Source organism: Hemicordylus capensis, chromosome 6 (genome assembly GCF_027244095.1).
Source record: "Hemicordylus capensis ecotype Gifberg chromosome 6, rHemCap1.1.pri, whole genome shotgun sequence".
Lineage (NCBI taxonomy): Eukaryota > Metazoa > Chordata > Lepidosauria > Squamata > Cordylidae > Hemicordylus > Hemicordylus capensis.
In genome coordinates, this window is record NC_069662.1 from 33,983,025 (window position 1) to 34,010,739 (window position 27,715).

The window sequence follows — 27,715 nt, forward strand, 5'->3', positions numbered from 1 at the left end:
GGGAAGCACTGTGAATTCACACCTTAATGGTTCCGTCTGAAACGGGATTTTGCATTATCCTCAGAAAACAGTTTCTGTCATTTCCATTTAGTACATTGTAGCACCTGTAGATTATTATACCTTGGTCGTCTCTTCTCCTTTTAGTCTGGCCACCATGTGTCTTCCCATTTATTTACAAGCAGAAATCCTACTCCTCTTGCACTACAGATGGAAGAGCTGATAAAAAGCTGTGGTGTGCAACAACTGCTAACTATGACAAGGATGGCAAAGCAAAACTCTGTTCTAACCAGGGTAAGATGTGAAAGTTCCCATTAGAAATCACCTCTTCATGGATTTTATGTTGCTGTGTGTGTGTGTGTGTGTGTGTGTGTGTGTGTGTGTGTGTGTGTCCAATTGTTAAAGGCATACCCTGCCTTCTGCCCCACCCCCACTCAGTGTTCCCTCTAACAGGGATTCCCAGTTGTTGTTGACTACAACTGCCATAATGCCCAAGCAAAAGCCATTGCAGCTGGGGATTCTGGGAGTTGTAGTCAACAACATCTGGGAATCCCTGTTAGAGGGAACACTGTCCCTACCAGCCTCCAGCAGCTGCTACTGTCCTATACGGTAGGCTTAAACTGGTTTCATGTCTTGCTTCCTGGAAATTATAGTTCTGTGAGGGAAGTAGGCCTCTCCAAGAGAGAATGATCAGCCCTCTTACCAAACTGTAACTCCCATAATTGTTTGGTGAAAGCCATGATTGTGAAGCTGTCATAAAGTGGCTGAAGGTTGCAATGGAATGTACCTCCCTTAGTCTTTTTTATCTATAACTGTTCTCCTCTGTGTCTGAAGGTTGTTTGGAGGTTAGAGTGTCACTTCCTCAGTTATAGACAAACATATCCATCTTCCATATATCTAGGAGGCAGGGCTTTATTTGAGTTCAAAGGATAAGATTCCAAGGCAGGCTTATGCCATGGAGAATCTTTTTTTTTTTTTTTTTTTGGCTGAAAAGCACTGTGAATTCATGCCTTAATTATCTGAGATGCAGGGCTGGTCCATCCACTAGGCAGACCTTGGTGGTTGCCTAGGCTGGTTCTTGGGATGGGGGTTATAAACAGTGCCAGAATGTAGCAACATAATGAGATGTTCACAAGCAGAGTGCTTTGGAGAATGAGAGAACAGAAGTCGTCATGGAAACATATGGAATGTTCAGGGCAGTGATTCAAATAATGACAGGTGGGGCACTTGGGAGTTAGATAGTGAATGGTTGGGATAGAAGAAGGAGCTGAGAGCAAGAGCTCCTGTGTGAGACTGGACAAGGGAGTGGTGTCTGTAACAGAATCTGTAAGAAGCCAGTAGTGAACTGGCACAGTACGAGTGTGGAGTTTAATTCACTCATTCATTCATTCATTTATTTAGCAAATTTATTAACCACCTGACTTCCTTAGACTCAAGGCGGTTTACATAAATTAAAACAAAGACAAGAGAAGAAGGGGGGAAAGGCGGGGAGAGGGAAGGAAAAAGAAACCCCCCCCACACACACACATACGCACATTAAAAACTAAACGCCTTAAAAATTAAAAGATAGGTTTTCAGGAGCTTCTTAAAGGACAGAAGAGAGGAGGCATTACAAATCTCAGGAGGCAGAGTGTCCCATAAGGAGGGAGCTGCAACAGAGAAGATGGTCCAACGTGCCTGGGTTCCGTGTACCTCCCCTGGGCCCAGAACTCTGAGAAGGCCCACCTGAGATGACCTCACAGAGCTGGTCAAACTTTGAGGGGAGAGGCGGTCCTGAAGGTACACAGGCGCCTAACCCTGAACAGTTTTATAGGTGATGACCAGAACCTTGAATTGGACCCGAAAGCGGACTGGCAGCCAATGCAGCAAAGGTGAAACATGATCATATTTTCTGCTGCCCATAAGCAGCCAGGCCGCGGCATTTTGGGACAGCTGAAGCTTTCAAGTTTTCTTCAAAGGCAACCCCAGGTAGAGCACATTTCAGTACTCTAACCGAGAGGTGACAAGGGCATGAGTTATGATTGCCAGGGCCTGCCGGTCAAGGTAAGGCCACAGTTGGCACACCAGACAAAGCTGGGCAAAGGTTCCCCTGGCCACAGCTTCTACCTGCCTGAGTGGGATTCAAAACACCACATTAAACAGACATGAAGTTTGGGTCGTTACACCAAGTTCCACAAACAAAGTAAAATACACCTGTCCTAAGTTACTTGGCATACCTAAGAGCTACATATCAAAAAGGATAAAGCTCTCTGAGCCACTAGCAGAGCCAGACCAAGGGTGTGTTGGAGATGAACTTCCAGTGCATCGATCTTTCGCACCAACTATCCTAATGACCACTAGGGGCATTGGGAGTAGAGACAGTGAGTCAGGGTCTCCCTATCTGTCGCTACTCTATGACCCCTGAACTGACTCTGCAGCACTTCCTGTGCTGAGTCACAATCCTTGCTTTCCTCCTAGAGAGCAGATGGAAACATCTCTCTCCCTCTCCTAACCTATCCACTATGTAGACCTTTAGATTAGATATAGGTCTTTCCTGTCTAAGTGTATTTAACCAATAAATGTTTAGTGTTTAGTCACACAAGGATCTCCATGTCTTTTCTCTAAATAGCTGCAACATCCTCTGCTACCTACTCTGTAACTGGAGTGTGTGCTCATTCCTTAGTGCTCTGCTGTTTTACCTATTGTGGGTAAAAATCAACAACCTCTAACAGGGTGGCCCTGCTTGCCCCTCCCCCTACATCTGATGTCAGACATGGGGGTTAGCTATGGCCCCGCGTCTGAGATCAGACACGGGCAGTGTGGTCTGACTCCTGAACGGGGCCGTACAGCCCCTTTCGGGAGTTAGATCCAGGCCAGCGCTGTGTTAACAGCGCAGCCAGGAGTGGCTCTTCTCTGCCTTAAAGGCAGGGAGAGCTGACCATCCAACTCCCGAACGGGGCCTTATAGCCCCGTTCAAGAGCTAGATTGGGGCCAGCGCTGCAAACACAGCACTGGCCTGGATCTACCTGAATGGGGCCGCACAGCCCCGCTTGGGAGCTAAACCAGCACCCTCTACATCTGACGTCAGACACAGGGGGCATGTCAGGGCCGTGAAGCGCAGCCCCTGAGGGGCAGTGGCCCGGGTTCTTTGAGCCCGGTTGCCCAACGGTGGCTATGCCCCTGCTCTGAGCCCTTTCTCATAAGCAATGAGAAAGGGCAAAAGGGCTAGCAGGCAGGAAGCCTTAAAAAACTTACCTCTCCACAGACAACCGAGGGCTCTTCGGTGGGCGGATTGCCTACCCAGACAATGACCAGCTGCTGCCAGTAGCTCAGAGGGCCAGGGTGCCAGGATGTGTTGCCCCGCATTGCCCTGCCCCCCCGAGCTCCCATAATGCACCACGTGAGCGTGTGGTACATTATGGGAACCCCCCCCCCCCAAAGCTGGCTGGGATCCCTGCAGTCTGCCAGCCGGCTGGCCGGCAATCACAGAAACGTTTTAAAGGGTGGCTACAGAGGTGAATTTGCTGCTGCTACTGCGTCACCGGGATTGGGCCCAATCCCAGCGGTACACATGTGCAGGCCAAACTGGGTTCCGCTTCCTTAGCCCAGTTTTGCCTGCACCTGTGAACAGCTTCTCTGTTATATATTTAACAGCTGACTGAAAAACAGCAACATTGTAATGTAGTCTGTGTGCCCTGCCAAGCAGAGATCCTGTTTTCATCTTATGTAAATAATTTAAAAAACTTATTTGTTTTTACACTTCAAGCTTTGTTTCTTTTTATGCACTCAACATGTACCCCTATCCTGCACTCACAAGGCTACATAGCCGAGGAGAGATATTCACTGAGAGCAGGGTACCAAACATTATCATATGGTGGCAGTGCAAGGAAGTAAAAACCTAATAATTACTATGAATGTAGTGATTTAACTGGTATAATATAATAAAATAAAGCACATCCTGGAATTGGAGCGGCCGCAGCTGGAGTCCTGACAAGCACTGCCAATTATCCTTGCTCTTCTTCCTACTGCACAGTGGTATGAGCATGTTATATGTGATTCTTCACCCTGCTCCCTAATGGGTCTGCACGTTCTTCACCCCAAAATACAGAGTCTTATTTGGTCATTGTAGCTCACCCCCCACTGATCAGTGAGTCTCATAAGCTGCACTTCCTTTCTTGAATATGAATCGCATACCTCAGCATTCACTTCTAAAAAGAAAAGGTCTCAGACTGGATTTCCAAATTAACAGTAGCATCTTTTTATCTCTGAAGTGTAAAGAGTCTGGCTCCTATCATAGACTGGGAACTTTCACCCACTGTATCCTTAAATGCCTGTGTGCTAGTCGTCATCTGGTCATCCACATGGACTAGTCATTCAACCCCATGAATGAGCAGCCTGCACAGCTCAAGTTAAAGCCAGGGCTCCACACGTCTTGGCTGGTCGGGGAGGCAAAGTCAAACTTGACCTATGGCACCAAAAATCCTAGAGCCAGCCCTCCTGAAATAGTCCAGAATGAAATGAGGTTTTGCGTTTTCCTCAGAACACAGTTTCTATCATTTCCATTCAGTACATTGTAGCTCCTGTAGCTTATCATACCTTTGTCTTCTGTTTCCCTTTTAGTCTCCCTTCCATGTGTCTTCCCATTTATTTACAATCAGAAATCCTACTCCTCTTGCACCACGGATGGAAGAAGTGATAAAAAGCTGTGGTGTGCAACAACTGCTAATTATGACAAGGATCGCCAATGGAGGCTCTGTTCCCCACAGGGTAAGATGTGTAGGATCCCGTTAGAAACACCTTTTCATTGTTTTGAATGATTTTATGTTGCTTCATGGTATGTATTTATTTTTATTTTCCAACCAACTGGCTGGCTTTCATTTCTGTCTGGACTTCTCTAGAGATGAGAGGATTTCCCTAACTCCTTTCCTTTATTGGACCGATTCAAACTATATTACCACAGAACATGTGAAGAGAAAGGGAATGTGCCAAGAGCATGCCTGTCAGGAAGCCCTCTGTGAATGTCCCGATGCCCTCTTGCTGGGTCACTTGATTGCACGTAGGGGTTCATCCAATAGCCACTAGAAACATGCCCCAAGTATCACCTTAATGATCAGAGATGGCCCAAACTGAAATGAGATTTTGCGTCTTCCTAGTTTCTTTCATTTCCATTTGGTATATTGTACTTTGTCTTCTGTTTCCCTTTTAGTCTCCCTTCCATGTGTCTTCCCATTTATTTACAATCAGAAATCCTACTCCTCTTGCACCACGGATGGAAAAAGTGATAAAAAGCTGTGGTGTGCAACAACTGCTAATTATGACAAGGATCGCCAATGGAGGGAATGTTCCCAACAGGGTAAGATGTGTAGGATCCCATTAGAAACACCTCTTCATGGAGTTTCTACTGTTTCATAGTACAGTGGTCCCTCGACTTACGAAGCACTCAACATCCGAAGATTTCGACATATGAACGACAAAAAATACCGGAAGTCGTTGCCGGTTTAGATGCAGCTTCCTCGACCTACGAATTTTTAGATGCGGTTTCCTCGACTTACGAGTGTTCCGGACCTCCGTGGATGCGCTTTTCGACTTACGAAAATTCCGACCTACGAACGTGCGTTCGGATCGGATTATCTTCGTAAGTCGAGGGACCACTGTATGTATTTATTTTTATGTATTTTCTGATCAACAGCCTGACTGGCATTTCTGTCATAACATATCTAAGGACAAGTGGATGTCCCCCACTCCTTTCCTTTATTGGTCTGGTTCCAAACTATATGACTGCAGCACATGTGAAGAGGAAAAGAATGTGCCAAGAGCATGCTTTTTGGGGAAGTCCCTTGATCCCATGTGGGGGTCGTTAATCCAAATGCCCCTAAACACGTACTCCAAGTCCCTGGAGTGAGTGTTTTGGGGGCTGTTCATATGGACAATCCCCACTCGTGATCAAGGAATGCACCATGAGAGCATTGCGATGTCTGTGGAGGATGTCCTAATGGGTGTGTTTTCAGCATTCCTCCTTCCTCTTCACACGTGCTGTGGTCTTACTGATTGAGCTGGCCCCTTTTCCCATGAAATGGCCCTGCTCCGTGTTCTACCACCCTTCCGAATTACTAGCGCTCTATTCAGGCATTATGAATGTGTGCATATATTTGTTTTTGTGTGAACGGCTGTACCAGTGTTCACTTTAAAAGTGAAACTGGGTACAAGTCACTGGAATGCATGGTACAGATAGGAAGTATAGCACTGCACCTGTGCTCAACATAACCTATGATTAATTGTACCTGTGTGTAGATCCCCAAGGGGGTACATTCCATTGCTCAGCTGGCCACCATGTGCCCTATGATGGCACATCGGCTAGGTGAGTGGTCAGGGTGGTGACCCAGGTATTCAGCAGCACAGGATGCCAGGCAGTGGTAGTAGGGGAGCATTAACCTATTGTTAAACATATAGTTCATCTTTCGCCCTGCCCCCAGAGATACCAGCTTCCAGCAGTTGCTGCTGGCCTATACTGTAGACAAGCTGGTTTTGTGTCCTCATCCCTGGAAATTATAGTTCTATGAGGGAAGTAAGGTTCTCCAAGAGAGAATGATGAGCCCTCTAACCAATCTACAGCTCCCAGAGTTGTTTGGTGAAAGCCATGGCCGTGAAGCTGTAATAAAGTGACTGAAGGTCACACCAGAATGTACCTCCCCTAGTCTTTTTTATCTCTAACTGTTCTCTTCTGTGTCTGAAGGTTGTTTGGAGGTTAGAGTGCCTCTAGGCATGTGCATTGTCACTTCCTCAGTAAACCCATTCAGCTTCCATATATCTAGGAGACAGAGCTTTGGGATCAAAGGATAAGGCTTAAAGGCAGGCTTACCCTCTGGAAATTCTCTTTTTGGGAGAAAAGCACTGTGAATTAATGTCTTAATGATCTGAGTTGGTCTAGACTGAAATGTGATTTTACATATTGCTCAGAACACTGTTATTTCCATTTGGAACATTGTAGCTACTGTAGTTTATTATATCTTTGTCTTCTGTTCCCCTTTTAGTCTCCCTTCCATGTGTCTTCCCATTTATTTACAATCAGGACTCCTACTACGCTTGCACCAATAATGGAATAAGTGATGAAAAGAAGTGGTGTGCAACAACTGCCAACTATGACAAGGATCACCAATGGAAGTTCTGTTAGAAACACCCCCTTGTGCTTTGAATTGCTTCATAGTATGTATTTATTTTTATTAATTTTCCAACCAACTTACATTTCTGTCCTGACATATCTAGGGACAAGAGGATGTCCCCCACTCCTTTCCTTTTTCATGTTGGTTCAAACTATATGACCTCATCACATGTGAAGAAGAAGGCACATGCCAGGTGCATGCCAGGTCGGGAAGTCCTCCATGAATGTCCCAATGCCCTCTCGGTGTGTCCCTTGATCGTGTGTGGGGGTTGTTCGTCCAAATGACCCCTAAACACATGTTCCAAGTCGTGTGTGTGTAGGGGGGCTGTTCACATGAATGGCCCCTACACATGATCAAGGGGTGCACCAGGAAGATGTTGGGACATCTGTGCAGGATGTCCTGGTGGGCGTGTTCTCAGGATTTCCCCCTTCCTCTTCACATGTGCTATATAGCCTTATCATTTGAACTTTCCCCTTGTTCCATTAATTGACTCTGTCTTCTGTTCCATCACCATTCTGACTTCTGGTTTAACTAGAGCCCTCTTCAGACATTATACTGTACATGCATACAGATGTCTGTATATGTGTACATGTTTTTGTGTGGTGTGGATGATTGTACCTGTGTTTACTTTAAAAGTGAAACTGGGTGCAGGTCACTGGAATGCATGTTACAGATAGGAGCTATAGAACTGCACCTGTGCTCAACACAACATGTGAATAATTGTGCCTGTGTGTAGATCTCCAAGGGGTTACATCCCATTGCTCAGCTGGCTAACAAGGTGCCTCGTGCCTGCATATCAGCTGGGTGAGCATTCGGATGAACAACCCCCACATATAATCAGGGGATTTTCCAGGATGTTGGGGTGTCTGTGGCGCATATCCTGGTGGGCATGTTCTCAGCATTCTCCCCTTCCTCCTCAGGTGTGCTGTAGCTTAATCATTTGAACTGGCCCCTGACTGTATAAGGTGACTCTGCCCCATGTTCCACCACCCTCCTGAATCAGACATTATGTTGTACATGCATACAGAAATCTGTATGCGTATATGTACTTTTTGTGAATTACTGCACCTGTGTTTGTTTTAAAGGTGAACCTGTGTAGTGGCCCCCTAAAAGGCAAACTGCAGATAGGAATGTATTACTTTATGTACATGTAACATGTGAATAATTGTGTGTGCATGTACTATACCAGCTATTTTTAAGTCCTTGGGACCTCTGGTTTCATTGGACTGCTCATCAGTTATGTTTTGTTTTGATGACTCCATTTACCTCTCTTTTCAGGTGCCCCACAAAGCAATAACCCCAGATGCCCCATTCCAGCGTCAGTAATTGTCCACTAGGAGGTGACTCATGTTTGTCTGGCTCTCCCTGGCTTCCCTGCGAGCTATTAAAAATAAAGCATTTCTCATAGTTTGGTATTGTTTAGCCTCTATTCACTCCTTTTCACTTGCCTGCAGTCCCTATGGGCACTCAGAACATGGGATGAGAGTAGAGAATTCAGCAAATCTAGCTTGCTAAAGCTAAGTAGGGATCAATCTGATCAGTGTCTGGTTGGAAGATAGGAGCCCTGTTCACATGTTATGTTCAACACTCGTATAATCTGTGGACAATGTACACAGCTTCATATCTGTACACAGCTGCAGTGCTCACATATTGTATTGAACACAGATACAGCAGTACACTCCCTAGCTGTATCCTGCATTTAGGAAGCCAGTGCCCAGTTGCATTTTCAAAAGTGTGTACCTGTGTATAGCTATCTGAATGCAGGTACAACATAATAGGCCTGTTTTCTCAACTGTTTTTGTGGTGGATAGGAGCTCTATAAGCAGCACACGATGAACATCTCTGCTGAATTCGGTGAAGCCAGCAGACCCACAATCATGGCTGGCAGTGGGAACCCTCCTGAACTCCGCAGCTGCAAGTCCCACCCCTCCAAAGGCCCAAATGCATTCTTAACATTCTCTGCCTTGTCACCAGACTGGGAAAGCATGATGACTTCAGCGACTGTCCTTCCACTGGCCCCAAAGGAGCAAGAAGGCAGATACAGCCTTGCCACACGGCTTTGGATGAGTCCATCTGTATGCTCTGGCTCCACCTCCTAGCCACCTGACTGGTAGCCCAGAACGAAGGTGCTTAACCCTTTCCTTGCTCCCCACAACAAAATGCATGTGCCTTGCTCTAGCCATGTGGCTGCACACAGACCCAGTGGCATGGGGCCAGGGATGGCAACTGCACCATAGCCTTTTCCATTCCCCCAGTTTGCCCAGCACACACTGCTTGTATTTCCACACTGCATAGGGAATGTCCATCCCTAGTACAGGTATTCGCATATTATATTGAACACAGCAGAACACATCCTATCCATATCCTGCATTTACACGGCCTGTGCCTAGGTTCACTTTTTAAATGAACGTAGTACAGTCATTCACAAAATATGTATACCTATGTGCAGACAGCTGAATACAGGTACAAATCCTCCTCAGCACTGTGTCACAATACAGGGAAAGACGGCCAATACTGTGGATGTGACACATAGAGCCATCTACTATTTAAAACGTTTACTGAGTAAAAGGATAATATCCATTTGGTAAGGAGGAACGCACGTACACAAACACACACATACAGCATTTGCCAGTTTGGTTTCATCAGGGATTGGTTGCTGCTGACAACTGTTCCTACGCATGCTTGCAGTATGCGCTTTTAACAACTTTCACAGTGTTGCCCACCACCTCTGGTGGGAACAGGCATTGGGGTATGTCCCCGCCTTCCCCAGAACCATCACAAACACACCCCACATCCCCCCCAAGTGGCTAGGTCTAGTAGCAGAACATGGTGGTCTAGTAGTAGAACATCCTTCCAGGACTCACAAATGTTGTGGAGGATGCAGCATATGACTATCACATCAACAACCTGGCGTTCCTCAACATTGAGTAGTTTGTGTAGTGAGCCCCAGAAAGACTTTAGGTGATTGAATGCTCTTTCCACTGCATACTTGGCTGTGGTAGTTGTTGAAGTGCCTCTGTATGTGGTGAATGGATATCTTGTAAGGAGTGATAAAGTTCATGTTTGTATGTTTATTTACTTGATTTATATACCGCCCTTCCAAAATGGCTCAGGGAGGTTTGCAGTTCATATGCTTAATCCTCAAATAGGTCTGGCCCAACTTCCCACTTGATCCTTGAATAGGACTGGGCGCATCCACAAAGGTGTCCAGCAGCAGCTTCTTGATGAAGGGCGATGTCTAGAAAATGGCTGCATCATGACTAGCCGGGAAGCTAGTCAAGACATTTATTTCCTAATGATCCCTAGCATGGAATTTGCCTTTTTCACAGCTGTCACAAACTGAGTCAACCACAACCAAGATTTCTCGCCTGGTCAGTCAATGACAGCTCCAACCCCATCAGTGTATGTGAAGTTGGGGTTTTTCACCCCAATATGCATCACTTTACACTTGCTTACATCACATTTGTCATTTTGACATCCACTCACCCAGTTTGGAGAGATCCTTTTGGTCATGCAAATGGCCTCTGTGCATGTGCGGAGGTCACTAAAATTGCCTCCATATGTGCGCAGAGGCCTGAACCAGGCCACCACCAGCCCTAGCTACTCTGGGGGAGGCTGGCAGGGGTGGGCTGAGCCATCATCTCTACCACTAGTACTTGTAAGTGTTAACTGACTCCCATCCCATCCCATCCCCTCTAGGCTTAAGGAAGCCCCCCTGCCCCTTTACTGGTAAAGGGGAATCCTCACTGGATTCCCCTTTACCAGTAGACCACCAAGCCAGTCAGAACCAGTTTGGTTTGAACTAGGACTGCTCAAACAGGGCCAGTTCGATGTTGAGCCTGGTTTGAATCGAGCCGGCTCACACATCTCTAACAGACCATTGATGAATTTTTGTGAGTAGTATGATTTTGTCTTAAACAGTTTCACTTAACATGAATTGATAATTTTGTGGTTTCAATATGTATGTATCTATTTATAGTGATCCGATGGACAGTATGAAGTTACAACCAACATAGTCTGTATTTTGGAGCAACACCACGGAAGAAGGCCTTATTTAGACTGAAATGTGTCTTGCAATTCATCAAGACAGTTACTTTAGTGTTTGGACTTCTTCAGTTCCAGAATTTACAAAGGGAATTCACCACTGGATTTTCTATGAAATGGATTGACACTAGAATAACATATTATGTCCTAGGCATGGACTAGCTATTGGTGGAACTGTGGAGTAGACATATTCCTACTTTTTTATTTTGTGGTAATACTGGTTTTATTCTTGAATTAATAATTACTTATACATTTTATGAAAGTATGAGTATGTTGTAGGTATTGTATTTCTAAATAATATATGTTTATACATTAGATAGATTTACTTCGGTTCTTCTGTGTTTTGTCTTGGTATATATATGTGAACGCAATCACAGTTTTGTTATTGTTGTTGCTGTTTTGCTTCTGGGCTTATGCCTTGGTTAGCCCTCAGAGGCCAGCCTGGTGGAAGGAAGGGAAAAGTTGATTTGGGTTAGACATGAGGATTAGCCAACCAGGCACTTAGAGCTGAGACCAGAGAAAGTGTGAAATAGACTCATTGGATTAGGAGTTTCTATGCTATAATATTACCTCCATAGTCAAACAGGGAATGCTCTGGTCTCATTATGCACACAGACCCCACTTCAAGGGATTTCAGAAGCCATTTTAGCAAGCTTCCTGTTAAGCCCACATGGCTTAATAATCAACCCCAGAGAATAGTTGCTTATTCTTTCAACCATACTTGCTTATTTCACCATGTTTGAGTCTGCAGCCATGACCTCTCCTGACCTCTAGAGATCACTGTCCTGACTAACAGTGAAGGTCTTCATGCATCTCTACCTGTGCTATTATTCTGATGGCACACTAAGTTCCTTGGAGTTGCATCCATTTGGGAACTAGCATATTCCATAAGCAGGCACCCCTGAATCCATGCATTTCCTGTACCCCAACTCCACTATAGCACAATCTTATGCATACTTACTCAGTTCTGAGTATACCCCATTAATTTCAGTGGGACTTCCTCTCCGGTGAGCATGTGCAGGATTGCAGCCCTACCTCCACTTCCTCCAGTGATTCACAAATCCCCTTAAAGTGTCATTATTGTATGTTTCATGTGAAGAGATTACACTCCTTTGCTCTTACTCTAGGCTTCAAGATTTAGTTTGACACTTATTTAATGGCCTTTAATGTACTGCGGCAATTCCAGGCTGCTAGAATTTGTAGCTTACATCTACCAGCCTGAATATCTCATACTCCAGGGCATCAAAAGTAGCTTCACAGAAACTCTCCTATGTCCATATAGGCAACAATGCCAAGTCCTATGCAGATTCTACTCCTGCAGTGCAAGGTCAACAGATAAGGGAGATCAAATGGCAGTGCACAAGTGTCATGGTCCAAACCTCAGGTGACAGCCAGGGATTAGATCCCAAAGCGGAAGAGCCAGACAAATCTGTAGAAGGCAAAGGGAGTGGTTGTATCCATTTTGAGATACAAGAACAATATATAGTCTCTGCACAACTGCATTGAAGAACTTGCTAAATAACACCACTGAGCAGCTTAAACACATGTGAAGCCCTTTTGAATGCATCTCTTCAGAACAGCTATTGTTTGCATATGGATTTTGTCCCACTATAAAACGTCATTGGAAGCACCTCCCAGCATTTGTTGGTATTTTCTAATGAAAGCTTTATCTATGTCTATGGAACTGGAGTAAAGTCCATCTGTGGATTTGGATTGCGTGGATTGGGGCACACCCCAAAATATAATCTTTGGACTTTAAGAGATTTTATGTATTTATGTATGCTTTTTACGTATGTTTTTAACCTGTGAATAGGATTTTTAGTAGCTGGGATCAGTATTTTGATATTAATGAAGTGATATTTTTAACATATTTGATTAAATTGAGATACCTTATGATCAAAGCTATTTCTGTATTTAGAATGAGAGTTTTTACTCGGGGTTCTTTTTTGCATTTTTTTTCCTTTGTGAACCTCCCAAAAAGTTTCATTTCATCGTGGAAATCTGCAGCATAAACACCAGCTGCTGATGTGCAGGACCCATGCTGAACGTGGAGGATGACCCAGGCAATGAGGAGCCCCAGGAGTCCAGACCCTCAGAGAGGGTCCCCTCTGATACTCACCTGGAGCCCAGGCGAGTATCTGGACTCACCTAAGGGGTTGGACCCAGATACATCAGGAAGGACTTGCCCTTCAGTGCCTGTTCACTGATGCAGGGAATGCATCCGGCAAGAGGGGGCTGAGGGGCAGTGGAGTGCTTAGCTCCAGGCTTGTAGGGATCCACACTCTGCAGCAAAGAGGTGGAGCATGAGGGAAGTGGTGAGGGCCAAGAGAGGACTCTGTTGGATCTGGGACTCCATCAGATCAATTTGTTTCTATCACCTTCCTGAGGTCCTGCAGAACGGCCTTGCCTTGACTCATGGGCAACCAAGGACAAGACAACTGGCTAGCTATGGCCGCTGTCCTGACATGCTTGCTGGCCATGCCCCCTGGGCCTCCACATGCTAAAAGTTTGCCTGAAGAGAACAGGGATCCATGCTGGATGCAGGTAGCCACCCTGCATTTGGTATGCTCTCTGCAGTCAAATGCCAACTGCACAGAAGCCCAGGAGATGTGGTCAGTGAGCATGTTGGTGCAGTGCGTGTAGCTAGCTGGTGTGCTCCCTCTTTTGCCTCCTTCCTGTGCCAGTTACCCAATACAGGAGTAATGCCTGGAAAGGGCTCTCAATGTGCCACTTTCATTATTCCCATAAATTCTACTTGAAGTAAGAGCTGCACCCTCGCTGGGGGCCTCCAGAAGAGCACTGAAGACATGCACCTGTTCAATCAGGCTTTTACCAGATTTAAAAATTTAACGTATCTGTTTCATCTGCCCATTTTCAAGTTTATAGCTTTTTAAATTTGTCGTAAACTGCCTCGAAACCTGGTTATAGGCCGCATGGAAATGTGTTGAATAAATAATAAAACATAGATCCATCCCCACCTGAAGTTCCCTTCCCAGAATCAGCACAGGATCCAGGTCTTGCCAGTGTCAGCATTGCTAGCGAGGGAACACCAGCGCCTCTTGTCAGCCCGCCCATCCCTCGTGCAGCTGTTGTATGACTTGCCTTGATATTCGAAGGGGAAGACACAGTCCGTCGCTAAAGAGGAAGGGAGAAGGAAAGGAGGGAAAGAGGTTAGCTTGGGTGCATCTTCCTCTCCCCTCGCCTCCATCTGGGGTAACAAAGCAAATGTTCACAGGAGATAGAGAGGGTTTATATCAGGATGAGCTGCCCAGCCATGGTTGGGCTGCGGATCAGGACTCATATTTATTATTGACTGATTGATTGATTGACTGCATTTATAAACCGCCCCATCCAGAGGCTCTGGGCAGTGTACAATAATTTTTAAAAAGACATAAAACCCACAATCAAAACAATGCTAAGACAATATAAAAACAATTCAAAAATGATTAAAACTCTTTAAAACCAATTAAAATACTTTTAAAAACAACAACACTTTATAAGCCTTGGAAGGCCAGGCCAAATAAATAGGTTTTTAGGGCTCTCTTAAAGGCCGACAGCGAGCCTAAACTGCGGATATCTGCCAGGAGTGCGTTCCATAGACCAGGAGCAGCTACAGAAAAGACCTGGTTCCGAGTCGACACCAGACATACCGGTGGCAACTGGAGATGGACCTCTCCAGATGACCTCAACGAGCAATGGGGATCATATCGAAGAAGGCGCTCTTTGAGGTAACCCGGGCCCAAGCCATTCAGGGCTTTAAAGGTAATAACCAGCACTTTGTATTTCGCCCGGAAACGTATTGGCAGCCAGTGCAGCTGTTTTAAGACAGGCATAAAATGGTCTCTCCAGGTTACCCCAGAGACCAATCTGGCTGCCGCATTTTGGACTAACTGAAGTTTCCGAACTATGTACAAAGGCAGCCCCACGTAGAACGCATTGCAGTAGTCAAGCCTAGAGGTTACCAGCTGATGCACCACTGTTTTGAGATCGTTCAAGGAATGGATGCAACTGTCGAATCAGCCGAAGCTGATAGAAAGCGCTCCTGGCCATAGCCTCCACCTGAGATACCATGGTGAGGCCTGGATCCAAGAGCACTCCCAAGCTGCGTACCTGTTCCTTCTGGGGGAGTGTAACCCCATCCAGTACAGGAAGATCTAGCTCATCCCTTAAATTCCAATCCCCAACAATGAGCACCTCCATCTTGCTTGGATTCAGCTTCAATTTGTTATCCCTCATCCAGCCCATTACTGCCCGTAGGCAGGCATTTAGGGAGTGAATGCCATTTCCTGATGATGAAAATGATAAGGAGAAATAGATTTGAGTGTCATCAGCATACTGATAACATCCTGCACCAAATCTCCTGATGACCTCACCCAGCAGTTTCATGTAAATATTAAAAAGCATTGGTGACAAAATGGAGCCCTGAGGGACTCCATATAATAGCTCCCGTTTTAAAGAGGAACTGTCACCAAGCTCCACCATCTGGAATCTGCCTGAGAGATAGGAGCGGAACCACTGCAAAGCAGTTCCTCCTATCCCCAATTCCCCCAGGCGATCCAGAAGGATACCATGGTCGATGGTATCGAACGCTGCCAAGAGATCCAAAAGAACCAACAGAGTCACACTCCCTCTGTCAATTCCCCGGTAAAGGTCATCCATCAAGCCGACCAAGGCAGACTCAACCCCATAGCCCACTCTAAAGCCAGTTTGAAATGGGTCTAGATAATCGGTTTCCTCCAAAACTGCCTGGAGCTGGTTAGCCACCACTCTCTCAATCACCTTACCCAACCATGGGAGATTGGAGACCGGCCTATAACTGTCCATCACTGAGGGATCTAGGGAAGGCTTCTTAAGAATTGGTCTAATTGCTCCTTGTTTGAAGGAGGCATCCGACCCTCCTTCAGCGATGAGTTAATGATATTAACTAAGCCATCCCCAACAATCTCCTTGCTAGATAAAAGCAGCCAAGTCGGGCAAGGATCCAGAGAACAGGTGGTAGGCCGCACTACCCCAAGCAGCTTGTCCACATCATCAGGCATCACAGATTGAAACCAATTCCATCTAATACTGCAAGAGGGATTGCTGGACACCACCTTAATAGACTCTGCAGAAGCAGTGGAGTCCAAGTCAGCCCGAATACAGGAGATTTTGTCCGCAAAGAACCCATTGAAAGCATCACAGCAGAACAAAGTCCCCGGGGATTGGTTTGAATTGGAAGGAGCCTGAATCAAACTCCTCACAACCTGGGACAGCTCTGCCAGACGCGAACCCACAGAAGCAATGTGCGCAGACCAGAACTGGTTTTTAGCCGCATGCACCTCCTCCGCATAAACCTTCAAATGGGCTCTATGCTGTGTCCTGTCACATTCAAGCCGAGTTCTCCTCCACTTGTGCTCCAGTCACCTACCTTGCTGCTTCAGACCACGTAACACCTCTGTATACCAAGGGGCCACTTTAAAAGCAGATCGGAAGGGACGCTTAGGAGTGATTGTGTCTACTGCCCTGGTGAGTTCCCTATTCCAGGTTCCCACCAGGGCATCGACAGAGTCGATGGCAGGACCAACATCAAAACCCTCCAAGGCTTTTTGGAATCATAGACTTGCAGGACTGTGAGCAAGGTTGGCACCGCTTCTGATCACCAAGATGAGCTCAGCCATGGCACGTGGTCCACCGAACACTTGGCAACCCTTCTGCTTTGCGGCCCCAGATAGCTAACAACACAACTGAGCACCTGATGGGCTGCCAACCATACATAGCTTGAGGTTTTACAGACAAGGCTTTATGCTGTGGGGTATCCGAGGAGCGAATCTACTTCACAGCTGATTCGAGACGGTTTCATCTGGGGGATTAGGTGGAGCATTCACATAGCCCTCGGCTGCTCCCCTACGCACATCAAAGACAAGCCTCGAAGCTGGAAATAGAGGACTATTTTAAGTCAGACATACCTCAGGCTAAGCCAGAATTCCCCGCCTCCCTGGGGGTAGGGGGGATAAAGCCCTGTCTGCCCTAGTCCCTGATAGCCCGCAGGGAGGTTGGGTTAAATATAGCATATATGTGTACTAGCACATTCCAATCAGGAGTGGATTCAGGGGGAAAGCCCTAGCTGTAAAACCTCCTGGTGGTCTGTGTTTGGCTCAGTGGGTCATAGATAGTACAAATCCATCTTTAATCTGTGTCCTTGTACTCCGAGCGCAGTTGTGTCATCTCCCTGTGACGGAACACGCAATTCTGTGCCACTAAGAATGCTCTCTGCAGCATGAATGCCTCTTCCTAACATGCTGCCACTGTGTTTGTCAGAATGTCAGCCAATGATTGTAAAAGCTCTTTCAGCTTCCAGAATAGGAGGGTAAAAATACCTTTCATAAATAAGTAGGCGAATAGATCAATATACATCGTTGCTTCTGATTTAGCCCTCCCGCTCTGCTCACCGTTGCATACTCTCCACTGCAAGCCAGTGTGGTAGTCTGGAGTGGTCGAACACCAGGCTCTCCCTTCAAGGTGATCCAGAGTGGTGCAGCTGTGGTGAGACCTTCCCTTATAGATGAAAGGAAAAACACATCCTGTTTCTGGATGAAAAAGAACAAAAGAAGAGAATGAGACAATACACTTATTTTTTAAAAAAAAATTAAAACCCATCTTTTTAGAGAGGCATTTTAATTTTTAGTTTTTGTTTCTTTTACATTTATGAATCTGGTTTTAATTGTGTTTTGTTTAATTGAATTTTATCAATTTTATATTGTTAGTTTTTTGTCTTTGTGATTCATCATGAGCAGAATTGCACTGGTAGCACAGAATAGAGATATTTTAAATATATAAATACAAATGAACTTCAAACTTAAATGATTTTTAAAATTATTTAACACTCCATATTCCAAGGAATTCTAAATGTTGTCATTTCAGAAGAACGCAGACTTCTATGGATTCCTTACTATATCCCCTATTTTAGATCCTTGGCTGTCTCATGAACTACAGTTCATGAGACAGGAAGTGGAGAGCTGGTCTTGTAGTAGCAAGCATGATTTGTCCCTTTAGCTAAGCAGGGTCTGCCCTGATTGCATTTGAATGGGAGACTTGATGTGTGAGCACTGTAAGATCTTCCCCTTAGAGGATGGAGCATGCTCTGGGAAGAGCATCGAGGTTCCAAGTTCCCTCCCTGGCATCTTCAAAATAGGGCTGAGAGAAATTCCTGCCTGCAGCCTCGGAGAAGCCACTGCCAGTATGTGTAGACAATACTGAGCTAGATGGACCAATCATCTGACTCAGTATATTATTTTTGTTTACACAGTCAGACAGGTGTTATTGACTGGTTTGTTTTATCCAGACATCGAGTCCTTCCCAAGGACCTGGGATGCCTGAATTTTATTATCAATATTGTTGCTGTTATTATTATAGATATTGCCACAGAATATAGGCTGTTCCCAGTAAAGTTGCTTTTTGTAATTGGCTGATGGTGATTTCTGTGGCCCCTATGGTGTTGAGGTGCTCTTCAAGGTGTTTTGGAATTGCACCTAGGGCGCCAATTACTACTGGGATTATTTTGGTCTTCTTCTGCCACAGCCTTTCAATTTCAGTTTGTAGATCTTTGTATTTTGTTGTTTTTTCTATTTCTTTTTCTTCTATTCTGCTATCACCTGGTATTATTATTATTAACATTTTATATCCCACTCTTCCTCCAAAGAGGCCAGAGCAGTATATTACATACTTGAGTTTCTCCTCACAACAACCCTGTGAAGTAGGTTAGGCTGAGAAAGAAGTGACTGGCCCAGAGTCACCCAGCAAGTATCATGGCTAAATGGAGATTTGAACTCGGGTCGTAATACAGCACTCTAACCACTATACCACGCTGGCTAACAGCTTCCTATGTTGGTGGTGAAGTTTTGGTGAACTTCCTGGTGAAGTTTTGACAAAATTAGCAACAAGTATTTGTTACCACTAGGTGGAAGCACAAACAAGGGCTAGCAAAGCCACAGGCCTGCACAACTTAAGGCCCAGGGGCCAAATCTGGCCCATGGGGACTTTTTTGCTGGCCCCCAGCAGGTAGGAATATCCTGCAGCAATAACAGGAGCCATAAAGGGTTCTTGGCTTGCCTCACTGACAAGCTGGAATGGCTCAATGTAGTGGGCTGCTCAAGACCAGATGAGAGTCAGTGATGGACTGACCAAGTGTGCCTGTTGTTGCTGCAGTGGCGATGGATGCAGCAGTGGCGATGGATGTAGCAGTGGCGATGGATGAAGTGGGCTGGAACAGCAGCATCAGACAGGCACAGGCAGCACGCACCCCAGAAAGGCACTCTTGTGGTCCATCCCCTCTTCTCCAACAGAGAGCATCCTCTCTTTTCTCAGAAAACTATCTTACGTTTACTCAAAAGCGTGTTCCATAGTGTACCCAATACAATTTCCTCCCAAGTAAGCATGCCTGAAAGTAGCAGCTATTTAGAAAGAGGAGAGGACCTGACATTTGTTTCAGGCAAGCATGCACTGCAGGTGCCCCACTGACTGAGTAGGGAAAGGACCTACTTCCTGGCCACTATTTTTGGTTAAAATTGTGGGTCCCTTGATCAGGGTTGAGGGGAGACCCACAAGTTACTAATCATTGCTTTCATTAATATTTAATGTTAGTGCAATAATGCACTGAAAATTGACTTCAGCCCCCCGCACTGGGGCAAAAGGAACAAATATCCCATAGCAAATATCAGAGGACAGGGCACTGATCTGATCTGGACAATGATCATTAGAGCAACTAATGGGCCTGCCCCAAGCTTGCCTTTAAAGCTGCTTTTGTCCTCCACAATCACAGTTATCTGAGGAACTGCTGGCTTTGCTCATTGGGAAAGACGGCTATCCTGCCTTGACAACTATTGTAGCAAAAAGGCCAAGACACTGAGCTGTAACCAGGACATGGAGTTTTGCTTCTGCCGTGACTTCACTAGAAGGACTTAGACAAGTCATGATCTCTCAGCCTTAGACCCCAATGCAGTAGAGGAAGAATAAAGCTGACCTTTCTTACAGAGCAGTGGTAAGGATTTCCAGGATAATATATCTGAAATGCTTTGCACCTTCTAAAGCACTAAGTAGTATTATACTCCTTTTATCAATCTTTGCTCTGGCTGCCAGCATCACATTGTCACAGTCATGCCAAAGGCCCCCTTTGGCCTAAATCTTGGGAATGGGGCCATAGCATCAGGTCCCAGGTTCAGTCCCTATCATCTCCAGATATAACTGGGAAATATTTCTCTCTAAAATCCTGGAGAACCACTGCCAGTCACAGCAGACAGCTCACTACTGAGTTAGATGGGCGAGTGGTCTGACTTTGTAAAAAGCAGCTTCCTATATTCCTATGTCTTTGCTGAAAATATAATCTCCCTCCACCTGAGGTCACAGGGCCAAACTGCATGTTACGCTGAGCATTTTCTTAAACCTGGCATGCTTAACTGCTTATTACTAGGAGCTGAAGGGGAACCCAATCCAAATTGGGCCTGCAGCCCAATATAGACATCTCTGATATAGACATCTCTAGGTGGTGTATGAAGTTAAATTTGATTTAAATGTAACACTTAATGTGAAACCCAAAGTCTGTGCAACCTCCCTCAGCCTCAGAAGCATGTGCTTCCTCCTCCCATCCCTGTGAGAGTGCCTGCTTCCTTTGTAGGTTAGGATATACTGAGTGAGACTGGTCGTCGCATCCAGCCCCACTAGTCCTTGCATATGCTGGCCTATTTGCTTCAGACAACCCAAGAACTGAACCCAAGGGTTAAAGTTAGTTTCAGATCTCAGTTTCTCTGGAGCAACTAGGTTAGCATATGCTGAGATTGGTGGGTTCAGAGGTTGTGACTAGTGTTCCCTCCAACAGGGATTCCCAGATGATGTTGACTACAACTCCCAGAATCCCCAGCTGCAATGGCTTTTGCTTGGGGATTATGGGAGTTGTAGTCAACAAGATCTGGGAATCCCTGTTAGAGGGAACACTGGTTGTGACCATTCTTGTCATATCCTAATCTACAAAGGAAGTAGGCACTTGTGTGGGGATGGGAAGGGAGATCGCATGCTCCTGAGGCCACACAATGGAGGTCGCACGAACCTCAGGCTCTGCATTAAGTGTGAACCCACCCCATGTGTCCCTGTGGGGCAGGGAATGGCAAAGTCTGAACAATTATTGCTAAGGGTTTTGCTAGCAGTCAAAAGCTGGTTTTGGTACAAAAGAGTAATCTTTCTCAAGCCATCAGCTATTGTGTGGAGCAGATCCAAAGTGAAAAAGAGACATGAATTTAACTTTCTTTTTGCGGCGATCTGGAGAAAGAGACCTGGGTAAATGTTGCTTCTCTCCACCCTCCTCCTCTGCTAGTCTCTTACTTGTGACAGTGCAAAAAATCCACTTCTCGTCTTCATCGTAGCTGCCGGTGGTGGCACACCAGAGTTTCCCATCTTTCCGTCCATCCTCTGTGCAACCGCTGTAGTTCTTGCCATTGTAAATGAATGGGAAGACACACCTGGGAGTTTCCACGCTCATATCTGGTCCTGGTTTTTTAAAAGAAAATAGAAGAGAAAAGTATTCTTGAGAGTAGGAATAGTCACTTCCTTCCTTGGAAGCAATAGTCACATTGTTCTGTTTGTTGCTTCTCAGAAGCTAGTCGGCCCTACCCATTTCGGAGTTGTATTAAGGAGTGGATAGTTTGCAAATGCATGCTCATCAAGGTAAAGGCCTTGGTTGCTTCATCCATCCAGTTCAATTACAATGCACATGACAGACTGTATAACTGACTGCTTCCACATGAGTGGTTACTTTGTTTCCCAGCATGGTTTTCACTTGACATGGAACAACTCGACCCACACAAGAAGGTTTCTGATGTCACATCAAGTAATAGCATGAATTTCAGATGTTGGGAAGCAAGTGGTGATTCACAAGTGTGGTTGAGCTATCAACACAGAGAGCATTTTCATATCACCTCATTCACAATGCTAAAGTGGACAGGGTCAACTCACACATTCAGCTGCAAATTATAAAGTAATGAGAAATCAATCAATTTGCTTGATTTCCTGCACATTTCTTGCATTTCTTGTCTCCTTTTCCATCCATACATGGAAGATTGACATGGATTAAAAGGTTAAATCATAACAAATCATAAAAGTCATTCTAAAGCACCAACACATCTGGTGGCAACTCAGAGGCGGGCCTGCTCTGTAGCTGCTCCTGGGCTGTGGAATGCACTCCCTGCAGAAATCCGTAATTTGAGTTCATCAGGAGAGCCCTTAAGACCTATCTGTTTGGCCTGGCCTTCCAGGGTTTTTAAACTGTTTTAGATCCATAAAGGTTTGGCCTGGGTTTCCAGGGTTTTAAAAAACAGTTTTAATTGTTTTAATAATGGTTTTATGTTGTTTTTACAGTTTTTGGTTTTAATAGTTAATTGATTTTCATTTTGTCTTAATGTGAACTGCCCTGAGTCATTTTGGAAGGGCGGGATAGAAATCAGACAGACAGACAGACAGATAGATAGATACTCATACAAAATTACAAACACTGATTAAACTGCACTTTCCGTCAGTATCATATTAATGCCACACTGTGGCATTCTTTGGGTTTTTTTAATAGTTATCAGTGTTTAGCTTTTAAAATAACTTTTAATTTGAAACTTTTTTTAAAAAATGTTATTTTAAATGTGGGTTTAGCCTGGTATTTAACTCACCTTGTTTAACTTTATTAGTCTTATTTTATATTGTATCTGTTTCATTAATGTGAGATGCCCTGAGCAGAAGGTGGGGTGGGGTATAAATATTTTAAATAAATAAATTCTGTAATGCCTAATTACATCACAGAAAAGCACAAAACACTGCCCAACCCATGCTGCTCATGCACTCAAGCATTGTCCAGCATAATAAGTTCAACTTATTAGATGAATTCTGGGTCATCAGAATTCGAGAGGTCCTGGGATACTCTGGAAAACCTTCAAGGGAGGTGTAAAACTGCCCCCCGCCCAACATGACTAGAACCTTTGGACAACCCTCTGGGGGAATGTCCATTCCTAACACACTGTTCCATCCTAACACACCACTCCACAACATACCCACCTGCAACCCTTTCCTCCCACTTTATTCACTTTTTGAGCAGAGGAAAGGGACTAAAAGGCCACCTTCTCCCACAAGAACCTTCTTGTGAACCAGAGCTCATAAGTGGAGGAGTTCCTCTGGATGAAGACATCAGGCTGATGGCGACCAAAGAGAAGGCCTTCTTCAGCTGTGATGCCCCATCTTTGGAACATTCTCACAAGGGAGGGCTTGGCTGGTGCCTACTCATGTAGTTTGGTGCCAGGCACAATCATGTTTATTTCCCAGCTCTTTCAAAATCATCTGAACTAGAGATGCAGTGGGCATTTGACTAGGGGTGCACAGAATATTGAACGCCCCCTGCTTCAATGCACAGCTACCAGGCCAGGCTGAACACAGTTCTCATTTCAGCCTTCTGTGATCAGGATGAGCGGGGCTATGTACAGTCCAATCCCACGGGTCTCACCCAGTGCCTCCCCTTTCCCCTGCCCTGAGACACCCATAAACATGGGAAAGGGGGAAGGCAATAGCAACCACAGTGTAAGCAGTTGTGGGAACTCCAATCCCTGGCAGAGCACATGTTCTTGGTTATGGTTATTGCTCAACAACTCTGGCAGGATAATGATGAACCACAAAACATTAGAGTTGGAAGGGACTTCTTCTATCCCAACCCCTTCTCGGTTCAGGAACCTGATGCTCTGCAAGCTGTGTGAGCAGACCCTGCAAATACTGCAGGCATGATGCACGGTGTCATTTTCCCACTAAGGATGCTTGGACATGTACTACCAGTCCATTTCCCAGAGAGGAATGACATTCCATCAAGGGCTGGAGAACGATTCCCACTGCCCTCCTCCCAACCCAACCAAAACACATTTGCTATTCTCCTTGTACCTGTGACATTGCAGTAAGCCCATTTCTTATCCACATCATAGTTGCTAGTGGTGGCACACCAGAAGCTTCCGTCACTCATGCCCTCCCTTGTGCATGTGCTGAATGACTTGCCGTTGTAGATGAATGGGAAAATGCAAGATGGACTCTCTACATTTGGGTCTGGATCTGGATTTTAAAATAAAATGAAGGTGTCTAGAAAGATGTGCAGACCATCTGTCGCAGGTATCATCTTGGAATCCACACAGAGAAGAGATGATATAATCAGATGAAGATGAGGGTGTAGCTCAGTGGTAGAGCATCTGCTTTGCATGCAGAAGAGCGTATGTATTTTGGATGAAGTTCAGTCCCTGGCCTTTCCAGGCAGGGCTGGCAAAGACCTGTCTGAAACCTTGCAAGGCCACTGCCAGTCAGAGTAAACAGTCCTGAGCTAGATGGATCAATGGTCTGACTCAGTATTTGGCAGCTCCTTTCGTACCTATGTAGATGCAAAGCAACATCCAGGGAAGATGTCACTTCATTGCTTATGTATTTCCTAAACATTTCTTCCCCAGCCACAATTCCTTCTCAATGCCAAGGCTTAGCTAGACAGAGAACCACAATGGGGACAGGATCTGGAGCCCCTGGAGCCCAATGAGACATGATGAGGGAACAGCTGGGCTCACCAATGTTGCCTTCTTTCAGAGATGCTCTTACCCCTGGGCTTCGGGGCCAAAGTCCAGGGCCTCCACAGTCCCTGGGGGCCCCCAAATCCCCTTTAGTCTGTCCCAGGTGGTGTGGTCACCTGGCTAGCATGATGATGCTTAATTTGCGGGAGCCTCCAAAGGACTTTAGCTCCAGGCTCCAAAATCACCTAGGTGCACCTCTGCCTTGTTTTACCAACAAGATCATGAACTTTGACTCAAAATGTATCCAATGAGTTCAGGCCCTGAATCTTCCTGTGGATACTTCACTTCCTCCCCCTACATGTGTACACCTTTACCTGGGTCCTCACAGAACTTCCATTTCTTGTCTGCATCATAGTTGCTGGTGGTGGCACACCAGAAACTCCCGCTGCTCTGCCCATCTGTGGTGCAAGTGTGGTAAGACTTGCCCTTGAAGATGAATGGGAAGACACAAGGTGGACTTTCCACAGTATCATCTGGCCCTGATTTGTGAAGATACAGAAGTGTTTGTGAGAGTATTTATTTGCTCATTTCTTTTGTATATTTGTACTACTTTTTGTCCTAGGATCTCAGGGTGATGAACAACAAGTTAAAAACAAACACTAATAAAGCATCAATGAAAAACATCTGAAATATAAAGCAGATGCTCTACAATCTGAAAAGAGAGCAGGGCCATTGGTACCTTGATCAAAAGCTTGGATAAAAAGAGAAGTCTTCAGTCTTCTCTGAAAGACTGGGAGAGAGGGCACCATGCGGATCTGAACTGAGATTGAGTTCCACAGCATAGGTGCAATCACCAAGAAGGCCCTGCCCCACATGCTTGACAAATGAGTTTCAGCATCCGTCAGCACATGGAGCAGAGTCCACCCAGCCAACCTAGTCAGGTGGGTAGATTCAGCAGGGAGTGGGTTAAATCTACCCACTTGGAGCCCAAGCCACTTAGGGCTTTCAAGGTAATAACCAGCACCTTGAATTGTATCCGGAAATTGATTGGCACCCAGAACAATGCCTTCAAGATACGTAGGTGTAATATTGGCATCTCTCAGCCCACTTCTCATGTAGGAACTCTCAGCCTTGTTACCCTATTATTGTTCTCAGAAGACCATCAGCCTTACCCATTTCAGAGGGTAGGACTGATAATTAAGGAATGGATAAATCACAAATACATACTTATCGTTTGATGAAGGCAGCATCAAGTAGTGACTTGCATGTGAGAATGGGCTATCATAGCATCACAAACAGAACTTATCTGTGCACTCAGATGTAATGCTGGAGTCAAGTCACATATTCAACTGCAAACCATAAGCTAATGGAAAACAAAGTACTGAACATACATGTGTGAACAATGCAGTGGAGAGGAAGCCATTGATTGGGTGTTCTCATTCCCCATCCATACAAAGAAGCCCAAAGTGGATTGAAATTTTAAATCATAATGCATATAATGATCAACGAAGCAAAACAGTATTTGGGAGCATAAAAACCAAACCAAACCAAACAGCAACATATTACACTAATCAGATCACAATGTCATATTAATGCTACATGGTAAGCCTAATTGCTAGCAAACAAAAAAAACTAAATTGATGCCCGCCCTATGACACTCCTGCAAGCAGGGCTAACCCTCATCTATATTTTGATAGATACAAATCATTGTGCTGTGATTACTTGTGACTCCATGCATGCAAACAGGACATGCCTGCATCAGAACAACGGAGGGAAGACATGAGGACAGTGCACAAGAAATAAGAAACAAATGAGAACTTAATAAATCTTCAGAGACCCCTTCCGTTCTATTTGTCAGAGATGGGGGAAGAACCTTGTTCGTCCATCCCCTGATTCCATAGGACCCCGTGATTCTGTAGGACCCCTTCCTCTTAAACCAAAACCTCTCATCTACCTGTAACATTGCAGTACATCCAGTTCTTGTCCATGTCATAGTTGCTGGTGGTGGCACACCAGAATATCTCATCAATCATGCCTTCCAAGGTACACGTGCTATAAGACTTGCCCTTGTAAATGAATGGGAAGACGCAAGATGGGCCCTCTACATTTGGATCTGGCCCTGTATTTTAAAAGAAAAAGCAGGCTGGAAAGAGTTGTGTGTCACCTGAGCAGAAGCAAGTCAGAAAGGGTGTGTGGCCATGAGCTCCGAAGAGCCTGAGCAAGCAATTCCCTGTCATTTCAGGCAGCGCTTGTTGCCTGAAAGCATCTATACCCCTTTCTCTCCCTCCAGAGAGGGAGCGAAAGGGAGAATAGATGCTTTCAGGCAGTAAGTGCTGCCTGAAGGACGGGCAAGCGCTTGCTCGTGGACAGGGAGAGGATTTCTCTTGGGGCCAGGCACTCCCCATGCGCGAGATGTCATGCACACGGGACGTTGTCAGAGGGGCCGCTGGGTGGGGACGGACCCAGGCCACCACTTGGGTGACTCCGCGCCCCGATAATTCGCAGGGACTTTGGGGTAAATCTGGCCGATATGTGAACACACCCCTCCAGTGTTCCCTTTAACAGGGATTCCCAGATGTTGTTGACTACAACTCCCAGAATCCCCAGCTGCAATGGCTTTTGCTTGGAGATTCTGGGAGTTGTAGTCAACAACATCTGGGAATCCCTGTTTGAGGGAACACTGACCCCTTCCATCCCGGAGGAGATGCGAGTTAAAGGGCTTTAAAAGCCTGTGTGAAAAACTTCTTGGTGACCTCATCCTGCTGTTCTCATGCACTCCCACCCCCTCTGCTCCTCCCCACCTTCCCATTACTCTGATTCCCCTTGTCTCTCATGCCTGGCCTTGCCGGGCACTCCAGGGCCGATGTCATCAAGCTGTACCTCCTCAGACTGGCTGCTGCTGTTTCCAGTGACCCACATGCTGCTAATTTATCTGCCAGCCTCTCCTGGTTGTCTTAGGGTGGGTGGCACCTCTTCTGCCCCCAGCTCATCTTTCTCAGC

General features: G+C 45.6%; 2 protein-coding genes across 3 annotated transcripts in view; one reads left to right on the forward strand and one right to left on the reverse strand.

Moving 5' to 3' along the window:
* Positions 1-8,539, forward strand: part of LOC128331300 (uncharacterized) — a 50,135-nt gene extending 41,596 nt beyond the window's left edge. The window contains exons 7-11 of the mRNA XM_053264652.1: positions 145-291; positions 4,597-4,743; positions 5,183-5,329; positions 7,008-7,179; positions 8,415-8,539. Of these exons, the coding sequence (XP_053120627.1) occupies positions 145-291; positions 4,597-4,743; positions 5,183-5,329; positions 7,008-7,147 (581 nt within the window). The 3' untranslated portion in view covers positions 7,148-7,179; positions 8,415-8,539. The remainder of the gene's footprint in view (positions 1-144; positions 292-4,596; positions 4,744-5,182; positions 5,330-7,007; positions 7,180-8,414) is intronic.
* A 2,934-nt stretch (positions 8,540-11,473) lies between these two features.
* Positions 11,474-27,715, reverse strand: part of LOC128330723 (uncharacterized) — a 37,602-nt gene continuing 21,360 nt past the window's right edge. For both annotated transcript variants that reach the window (XM_053263969.1, XM_053263968.1), the window contains exons 11-17: positions 26,670-26,834; positions 25,090-25,254; positions 24,111-24,275; positions 21,531-21,695; positions 17,609-17,746; positions 14,159-14,315; positions 11,474-11,621 (exon numbers count right to left, since the gene is read on the reverse strand). In XM_053263969.1, coding sequence (XP_053119944.1) covers positions 14,179-14,315; positions 17,609-17,746; positions 21,531-21,695; positions 24,111-24,275; positions 25,090-25,254; positions 26,670-26,834 — 935 coding nt within the window. In that variant the 3' untranslated portion in view covers positions 11,474-11,621; positions 14,159-14,178. The remainder of the gene's footprint in view (positions 11,622-14,158; positions 14,316-17,608; positions 17,747-21,530; positions 21,696-24,110; positions 24,276-25,089; positions 25,255-26,669; positions 26,835-27,715) is intronic.